The sequence below is a fragment of the Seriola aureovittata genome, chromosome 11 (assembly GCF_021018895.1).
Source record: "Seriola aureovittata isolate HTS-2021-v1 ecotype China chromosome 11, ASM2101889v1, whole genome shotgun sequence".
Lineage (NCBI taxonomy): Eukaryota > Metazoa > Chordata > Actinopteri > Carangiformes > Carangidae > Seriola > Seriola aureovittata.
The window spans coordinates 17,783,153-17,793,384 of NC_079374.1; the positions used below are offsets into that span (position 1 = coordinate 17,783,153).

The 10,232-nt window shown below is 40.5% G+C and overlaps 1 protein-coding gene across 1 annotated transcript; it reads right to left on the minus strand.

Moving 5' to 3' along the window:
• Window positions 1–11: 11 nt before the first annotated feature.
• On the minus strand, window positions 12–9,004 carry akap17a (A kinase (PRKA) anchor protein 17A). Its single transcript, XM_056389750.1, has 7 exons — window positions 8,872–9,004; window positions 7,691–8,038; window positions 7,065–7,283; window positions 6,354–6,566; window positions 4,779–4,927; window positions 3,652–3,892; window positions 12–2,643 (listed from the first exon to the last, which is right to left on the minus strand). Exons 2-7 carry the CDS (start codon window positions 8,015–8,017, stop codon window positions 1,735–1,737), a joined length of 2,058 nt encoding a protein of 685 aa, XP_056245725.1. The 5' UTR covers window positions 8,018–8,038; window positions 8,872–9,004; the 3' UTR covers window positions 12–1,734.
• Between the last annotated feature and the right edge of the window lie 1,228 nt (window positions 9,005–10,232).

Below are 10,232 nucleotides of genomic sequence, written 5' to 3' on the forward strand. Positions count from 1 at the left end.
AAATAAAACAATTCTTTCTAAAAGTTCCCAGCTTGGATTTTTATTTTAACCATGTGTGCAAGGCATGCTCTAGTAGTTGATGAGCATACAGTATACAGAACAAATGGGCTTTGCTATGACAAGTAACTATGTCAAAGTAGAAGTGTCAACAAAACTGAGACCGAAGTCTCCCAAGCTTAAATTCTGCATCAAGAACAGTTTGTACTGTAACTAGCAAGGTTAAAGAAATGTATCCAGTATACAATGTGAGCATGAAAGCAGGAGTTACATCCTCGCATCCCATTTGTACCTGGTACTGTGCTGGTTTGATTTAAAAACCCAAAAGCAATAATTAAACTTTGTTCCAAACTTGAAAAACTAAAGTGGTCTCAAATCCATCACTGTATTCAAGAGTCACATATGACTAAGGAAAGAGGGAGTGCACTGCTTGCTGAGTCAGGTCCAGTATGTCATGATGCCATCTTCATTATGAAGCATTAAGGCTGTCTCTGAAATCTCTCTTTCTTTCCTACTTCTGACATAATGGGCACTACATAGTGGACACGTTTAAACACTTACCATGTAGACACTCACACAAAATCGCAGACAGTAAATTTAGTCCACTATAGAGTAAACAGGGAGGGATTTCGGACACAGCCTTCACGCAACTCCTCACTCTTTCATTTCCAACAAAACAATTCCTCCAAATATTCCAAAATTCAAAACACTTAAAAAAAAAAAAAAAAAATCAGCCTTTCTTAACGGAAACTATGTGAACATCAAAAAGGCTGTCCATTGTTGTGTTTTTTTCTGAGCTGCTTAACAGCAACACAGCCAATACTGAAGCAGTATTCCAAGAAATATTTCAGGCAGCTAACACATGACGACGACCAGTATGTCTACCAGTCAGCCCAAACACTTATAGTCTTATAGTGTGTGGAAACTTCACATTTGTACCGGAGCAGCAGCCATTCTTCACAGTCCATTAGTCCACTTAAAAGTCTTCTACAACTATGGCAGCCATGAGGGGGAGTTCAGGTGCTTGTTGGAGGCTTGATGTAAAAGTTATTGAAATTTTAATTCGATTACAAGTCAGTAGAGGATGCTGTGTTTTACTGTCTGAAGTCAGGCTGCAGCTGTGGATGAACAGGCTGGTGCCACAACAAAAATGACTAATGCAATTTGTTCTCAGCACCTGCCACTTTCTATAGCTCACTGTTGTTCATGCACAATGACACACTGGAGAAAATAAAAGTAATCAACAGGCTCATCTGTGTTCTCAACTGCCGATATAATGAATATCAGTGATTAGTGTATACAGTGATCACTAATCACTGATACAAATTGTAATATCCAATTATGTTTGTTCTTGTTATTCTAACTTTCAGAGTTGTGTTTCAGTGTCTTTCCCTCCAAATGAATAATGAACGATACAGTGTCTTTCACACATAGAATGACATTCTAACGAAACCGAATAGTAAATTTGGCATTTTATGCCAAAGTGTAAAGATGCTGAATATTTGAACACAATGAATTGTCAGCAGCTTTGATCCAACAATATGAAATGTAACAAAAAAATAAAAATAAAGGTAAAAGCAACTAACAACTGTTGTTTCAGTTGATTCTGTAGTTGAGTTGACTTTTATATGTTTTTTTAATAGCTAAGATTTCTTTTTTTACTATGTAGTGCCATGCCAATTAAGGGACCAAAAATATCTTGACATATGAATTAACAAACTGATTATACTGATGAGTTTAGCGTTGTCTGGAATGGCTCCTGTCTCTACTGTTGCTGTGTCTCCTGTATCTTCGACTGTTATGGCTGTGACTCCTCCTGTCTCTACTTTTATTGCTGCTCCTGGAGCTGCCTCTGCTGTATCTGCGGTGACTATGTCGATTACTCCTCCCCCTGCTGTAGCTCTTCCCACTGCTGCTCCTGCTCCTGTCTCTACTCGAGCTGGTGCTTCTGCTGCTATGGCTGTGCCTCCTGCTGCCATGGTGACTGTAGCTCCTCCTGTGACGACTGGAGCTCCTCCTATGGCGGCTGGAGCTCCTTCTCCTCCTGCTGTGGCTATGGGAGCGCCTCCCCACCCCCCTGCTGTGGGAACTCCTCTCTCTGTGGGAGTGGTCCTGCTCCCTCCCTTGCTCCCTGCTATGTCTGCTCCTCACCACCTCTTCCCTCCTTCCCTCCCGGCCTTTCTTCCTGTCCTCCCCTCCTCTCCTCACCTCCGTTGCTCTGTTTTGCCCCGAAACGTGGCCCTGCGCACTAGATTTGGACACATGTTTCTCTTTGCTCTTAGCTGCCTTTACGCCATTCATCCTGCCAAAAACCCCCAACATCACATCAGTGCCACCAGGAACAGAGGCCTCGTCAGGCGTTACAGGTCCAGCCTGGTCCTGCGTGTCCGGAGATTTTGTTGTTCTTTCGTTGCTCTTCTTCAACAGGTTGCAAAGCAGTCTTTCCCTTAGCTCCTTCTCTCGGCGCTGGAGTTCCAGCGCTCGCTCCTTCTCCACCTCCACCCTCCGAAGCTCCTCCTCCTGCTTGCGTCGGCACGCCTCCAGCTGCTGAAGCCGGGCTAATTCCTCCTTCTGTCGTGCCTGCTCCTGCCTTTCCTGTTCCTCGCGTTGAGCCCTCTCTTTCTCCTGTTGTTGCTGCTTCAGGGCCTGTGGAGGAGAAGGCAACAATGTAGGTAAGAAATACTTCTCCACCACCATCGTTTATGAAATTAAAGTCTGTCAGGACAAAACACTATTCTACCTTACTCTCGGTCAATACGACACGACATTACAACATCATCAAATTCATTTTCTGCTGTATATCAAGCAAGATATCAAAACCACCTTCAGCACCTCTAAAGCTCATTTATTAACAAGTTTTTTCTCTGAACAGAAAGTTAATTGAAGAATGCCCATGTTAACAGGTTAGATCAGCCAAACAGCCTGCATGAGACACGCGACTCATAGCTCACTGCTGCGATACGTCATCTACAATTTTGGTGTCTCTAGAAATAGAGATACAGGAGAGGGTCTGTTGATAGTCATATTGGACAGTGGAGACCACGTGCTCTATATGGCCATAGCAGAAACCCAATGTAGGCTATAATTATATGATGTCAATAATTTAACAGGTGCAGGGCAGTATTTTTCCAGTGTGCTCTGTGTGTGTGTGTGTGTGTGTGTGTGTGTGTGTGTGTGTGTGTGTGTGTGTGTGCGTGCGTGTTAATAATAAGGTTAATAATAACATTTGATTATTGATGGCCATTATCAAAGGCAAACTCAATGCAGAAAGATACAGCTGGCAGTAGCAGTGCTGCAAGCAAAGGCTGTGTAACTCTAGGCAAGAAATCTAACAACCACATTTCCTAAAATGTCAAACCATTCCTTTAAAGATTAACCCAACATCAACAGCCCGTATGTGATGACAGACATGCTACATAAAGTTGTACTTTCTGTATTTTGTTACATGTATTCTCTGGTGTTGAATATTAATGAGGCTTGTGACGTTTGAAATAGTAAAGCTTAACTTAGAGCTCTTCTCAAAAAACAGCCTTTCCAGTTCAGTACAGAGTTTGCAAGAGTATTAAAGTATCAAATATTAACCACAGTACTGGAATCAAATAAGAAGTGTATTACCAAATGGAGGTGTATTTCTTCTTCGTGTGCATGTTGTACCTTTGCCCTGGCCAGCAGTTCAGCTATGAGCCGTATAGATTCCAGGTTGCGCTGAGCCAGCAGTAGCCTCCTCTCCTCCATTGCAATCTTCATCTGCAGCTTCTTCTGCTCCTCCTCCTGCTGTCGCCTCACCCTCTTCAGGTTCCTCCTTTGCTCTCTCTCCCGAAGCTTCTGCTCTCGTTTCCGCAGCCTCTCTTCCTTCTTCCTCTCCTTCTCCTCCTCTTCCTGCTCCTTCTGCTTCCTGAAAAAGGTTAGTTTGGCATCTGTGAATATCTGCTGGTAGGATGAGTCATTTTCTATTCTTACTCTTGTCAAATAGTACTACATAGTACTGCATTATTTCTCTTCTCAGTACCGAGTACAGTTCTGAGTTAATATTTCAACACCAGCAATAATGATTAATCAATCTACTAAACAAAATTGTTCCTTTCATCATACTAATGATGAATTCCCAAACAATCACTTAATGCTCCTCATTCAAAGCTGCTATCTTCTTACAGAAAGGTAGTTGACAGTAGATGAGAAAAAGTTACACTCATATTTAACAATTGCACTTAATTTATTTTCATTTATAGCATGATTTTCATCTTTATCTATACTTGATTATTGCTCAGTTTAAGAGCCCTTCGCTCGACCAAAGAAAAAAACAAAGCACTTTGCAGTGAGACACACTGCCAATTTCTGGGGAAAAAAAGCAACATCTTAATTTCATTGTGTAAAAACTGGGAAGGAAAACGTTTTGTTATGTTTCGTTAACCCTTGCTCTGGCATTTTTGGGCCAGAATCTAAATCCTTACAATTTTTTCCTTTGGATTATTTTGTCAGAGATGAAGTCACGAAATGATGAACCGATATATTGTTCATGACACTGTACTGTTGGTTGTTTCTTGTTGCTTAGATTTAAGTTATTCAATCATATTTATCAGCCAAAGTGTGAGTAAAACTGTATTTTGGAATATTTGCTATTTGCTGGCCAAGGTGAATGATTTTCGCGAACTATTTTAATTTTATGTCTTTCCCATAAAATATGAATGCAGTATGTGTTAGAGGTCACTACCCTGTTTCACACTGGGGGCTCTTTTTCATTATAAACAAGTTTTCCCTTGCTCTTTCGTCTTCCATCATACCTCTCCTCCTCCTTACGACGCTCTTCCTCTTCCTTCTCCCGTCGTTTCTGCTCCTCTCTCTGCCTCTCCAGCTCCTGCAACTTCATCCTGTCCAGGCTCCTCCTCTTCAGAGCTGACTCACTCAGGTGCTTGCTCGTGTCAAAAGTCACCTGGACAAAACACAAAAATGCACACATTTTTATGGTGTACTTAGGACAAAGTGCAAGATCATCTTTGTTTTTGTAGAAGAGTCTCTCTTTCAAATACTATAACAGTTTGGAGATCTAGTAACTTTTATTGCAGTTTTAATTAATCTGCTGTATCTTTTTGTATTGTGGAGCCTGTCGAATAAAACCAGTCTCATTAGTCTTGTCCCAGTGGAGAGTAAAACAAATCAAGTCAGATTCAGTAAATCCAACAAATGGTTGCTCTAAAAGGTTTAAGGCTATTCTGACATGGCAGATCATTCCTTCCAGTGAAGAACAGATGGTAGAAAATGTGAATTACAACATTGTAGTCCACAGTATATAGTTGGATAATGTAATGATTACCACAGTGCCTTGGGTAAAAGTGACTCAGTCAGGATCCTGCTGATCAGGTTGGGTTATGTCATACGTAAGAAAGATAAAACTCCTCATGTTCTGGCAAGAGCTACTACAAATATTAGATGCCCTCTATTTTTGTATTTACGTAAGTTAACAACAGAACCAACTTACAATATCTTATTTTGTGTCTCATTTCTTTTATACAGACCCTCCTTTGCTTCTTCAACCCTAATTTAGTTTTCACACTGAGGCTTTATTCTGTGGATTAAGAGACCTTACTCTCCTCTACCCTCATTACCTTGGAAATCATGACGAGGCAGATTCAATTCTCATTCCACTAAAAGGTCTTAAAGCTGCGATGTGACTCAAGCGACACAATCTAGTTGCAAAATTTTAGCAGTGGAAAGTCACTGGTGGCCCCACGAACAAAAAAAGAAGTCTCGTTATACACCATTAGGGGTGGTATCAACGAAGTAGTGTTGTGTAGTGTGTCTTTTTTGTTCTGTTTAATAGTAAAACAATTAAACTTCAACTGCCTTGTTTAAGAAGATTGTTGTTGGTCTATAATTTCTTCTTGTCACAAAGGTTTCATTGAGGAAAAAGACGCTTTCTTTATGTACGTATGTATGTATGTATGTATGTATGTATGTATGTATGTATGTATGTATGTCTATTTTCTGCCATAGGCATTTTTTAATATCAAAAATGTATATATAAATAAAGAATCGATAATTGATCATTAATTTTCCCGATGATCGAATAAGGAAAACTTTTATTCAAGTGCCCATCCCTATACACCATGACAACGAGTAACTCTGGAATTTTCTCAACACTCCCTAAGTTTGTGTTGATCCATTTCTATCTTTAGGACTGAACGTCTAAAGCTCAGAAACGGGAAGCTTTTAGGAGATTGGACATTAATTTACTTAACCCAAAAGTTCTTGGAGGTGCAGTCGAATAATGGGGAAACAAAATATCTTTCACTGTGTTCTTCCCATTGACATTAACATGCCACAGTGTAGCACTATAAGACTACAGCAGCCTGCGGTACCTTGATGTTGCAAGCCACTGCCTTTCCATCGTCTCCTTTGAACATCAGCTTCATGCTGCGCATAGTGTCCATGGCCTTGGTGAAGCCACAATATTCCTGGTACTGGACATAAGCCTCAAAGTTCAGATGGCCTCCAAAGCTGAATGTACTGAAGTTTTTGTCCAGCATTTCCTCTCTGTATGGGTCCAACATGGGGATGTCAACATTTCGCACCTACAATTAAAACAGTGGCATATTGACAAAAATTAAATAACGTCATCTTTTTGGTGATTTTGGACATTTCTTACAATATTTAACTACGATGTTTAAATAAGTGTTTAAGTGTCAAATCACTTAAATATAATGAAAACAATCATAGCAATGTCTTTGAATTTAATTGATTGAGTGAAAAAAACTTTATTAACTTCTACTTATTACAAAACTCAATACATGCAGAATTGGCCAGTTTGAGGGGGGATTACAGCTACAGTGATTTCACACCTTCATTATTTCACCTAAAGTAAGGATCAGTTTTCCAAAAACCTATAGTAATTAGATAATGTATATAGAGATACTGTAAAACCAGTCTTGTCTATGCTAAATTAGCAGGCCAAAAAAATCAAAAGTAGTTCAGTAATGTCCCATGTGGTGTGTTATGTCTGCAGTGGAGGGCGCATTGATAGTTGTGCCTTACTGCCTAGTATGAAATGCAGAAACAGAAACATGTACCACCTTGCCAAAGGCCTGGAAAACAGCAATGAGGACCTCTTCAGAGGGCCGGTCCGGGTACTGGCTGTCCTTCTGGCTGAACCATCGGCAAGGAAGTCCCTCCAGATGGATAGTGTCAGGTCTCTCTCCTGGCAGTGTCTCATTCATGTCCTTGGCGTCGCGGAAAAATGAGTCCCAGTCATGACGTGTAGGGAAGTCGACCTTATTCTCTACTGCGCGGACCTGAGAAAGGAAAAGGAGAGAAGCACTGCTGTACACTCACTCACTTTCCAGTTTGTTAGGCAAACCTAGCTAAAAGTAATGCAGTCTAATACAAACAGCCCTGCAATAAACCATGGTTTAAATAAATATGGTCATTATGGCCATTATGGAGGCTGTACTTTGCGGTGCTGTTTAATTGTATTGCATTATACTGAGATGTGTTTTTAATATTTAGTCTCTTGTTGATATAAATGGGATGGTCAAAATATTAGGAACATCTGTCAGTTTAACACAGTGCAACTCAACTGCAGCGCAAACTACAACCTTCAAAATAACCAAGAAAGTACCAATTGCAGATGCTGCAATCAGCAAAATAACCTGAAAAGTTTCACCAAGGGGTCTGCGGTCCACTATACTGTCAGCCTTACCTTCAGTACATCAGTAAATCCACTGAGTTTGATGCTCTTCCCATCCAGACGGCTCAGCAGGCTCTTGACCACCGTCTTGTTTTCCACCTCTCCCTCAAAGCGGATGAAGTCCATGGTGCTCTTGGAGATTCTCAGCGCTGAAAACTGCTCTGGAGCTACCATGGCCTTTACCCTCTCCATTACCTCCCAGTTCGAGATGCTCTTGCCTGGGAGCTTGAGCTGGGGCAAAGCCACGCTGACGGTCATTTTGGCAATGGGCTTGAGGTACAGGTTGTACTCAGTGGAGAGGCACACTGCCTCTGTAGTATCATGGACGATGGTGGTCATTGTTGCAGATTGATGAGGAAGCTGCAATAAGTTTGGAGAAAGAGTAAGGACCGTTAGCATATGTTTTCTGTTATAGAAATAACCCTGAATTAGTGGACAATTTTTGTGCTTTTACACCTTCCCGTGTATTTGAAATGAAAGCAGAAACTGTGGTTTACAAATTCAAGGTTATGATTCAAATTGTCAACATGCTGCGCTATCATGTGGAGACATCTTCATGCCAAATTCAACAATATGAAATATCAAGTCGCAGCATTGTTGCAAACACACAATGCTACGATATGAATTAAAAACATTAAAAAAGAAATCACAAAAAAGGGGTGGCATTTTATGCTCGACACACACCTAATTCAGAAAGCCGTATATACACTTTCGCCTGTCTATCAATAGATTTGTTTCCGACATCTAGTTTTAACTAGTGCCTCGTCTCACTAAACCCTCAAGCTTTACTCAACGAAGTTAGCTAGTTGCTAACATTGCCATCAAGGTTTTATGTTGTTTGTGGTGACCCGCTGAAACGCCACCCATCTCTGGTTGCAACGTTACTAGCATAACGATAGCTGTAAACTTTAGCTAGTATTAGATCCTGAAGGGGGATAAACTCAAGGACTGTTGAATGAAACAAATAACTAATGTCAACAATTCATAAACTATACTGGACAAAACGTTAGCACAACGTGCGGGGTGCTTTGGTTACTAACAACAGCTAACGTAAGGGTTATTTCCAGCTAGTTGCGGGCTAGTTAGCTTGACGTGCTGTGTAACTATCGGTTCAGCTTCCAAACAACGTCCGACTACTTTTACATGCTGTTATACAAACGTCAGGCATTACAAAATATTTAATCAACACTTACCTAACAGAAGTTAGCCTCCTGCTACATAAAAATCAACACACCTTTTTTTTATTGATTTACAGAGAGCAAAACCGTGCCGGAAAATAATTGAAAAACACCAACAACATGCCACTTCCGCATGCTGTGAACTTTGACCTTAAAAACAGCAGCACTGTGGTCACGTTATTTCGGAACAGTGACACCGTGTGGAACAAAGTGTACAAGAACCTATAGTTAAGAAGAATGGATCATGGGTTGATGTGGCTTTCTGATAAAGATTTCTACAAAATCAACCACATTCATTCGAAATAAAAACCACACATTTTCATAAGAATTCATCCCCTCTGATATGACACACCAAAATCATAAGTGGAGCAGGTAGTTAATTTGACAGTCACATAATTAGTTATATGGAAATCATCTGTGTGTAGTCAAGGGATTTCATTTTATATACGTCTCTACCTGCAAACAAATATTAAGTATTTAATATTAATAACAAATTCATATTACTTTGTTGAGATCACGTTGGAATTAAATGGTACCTTATGATGATTGGCATCAAAAAAGCCTTTAATTTAATGTTGTAAAACAATAAAACATGTAAACCTCTTTCAGCGTGAAATATTTTCTATAGGCCCTGTACGTTACAAGACAAAAGAACGTCCAGCAGTGCACATTTGAAAACTTGATGCCTATTTGGCACAGTCAGTCACAAGTTAGGCTTTGTATGAGTGTCATCATCACTGTGGTAACTATTTGGGGTGAGAGGGAGAGATACGGATAGACTGGACATGGATTAGTGCAACAGTGGAGGCTTCAGGCAAAAAAGTTGGCACAGTTTCTCTGAAAAGATGGCAGAGGAATTTACATAATAGGCATTAGCCCCTTCGCTGTGTATGTAGGTCAGTAGCTGCAGTCAGAGAGCCTCTCTACTCTGTCCAGATCAGCAGTCATCTAACAGATAGGCTGCCTAAGGCAACTCTGGAATCCACAGGCCGAGGAAAAATCATCCCTTCAGTGACCTCTATAAATCTTTATTTGCCTTGTAGAGGAGGGCAAATAAGAGAGATCAGAGAACATCAAAAGAGCAGACTCTGACTCTACAGCATTTACATTTACACAAGCAACACATTCGTGGTATGTAATGACCGTTTACATGTAATCCTGCTTTAAAATGGTTGTTTTGATCTGGTAAACATGAAATACAGAACAGGCCCAGACATGAAGCTAGAAGAACATCAGTGCCACAAGAGGATTGTCAGAGTTGTAGTTATCTATCCCGTCACAGGGGCTGAGCACATTGGCTGGAAATGTACTATATCCCTCTTACACACATGCCTTATGAATATCAAATGAATATTATCTGCTTTTTGCATTGATAA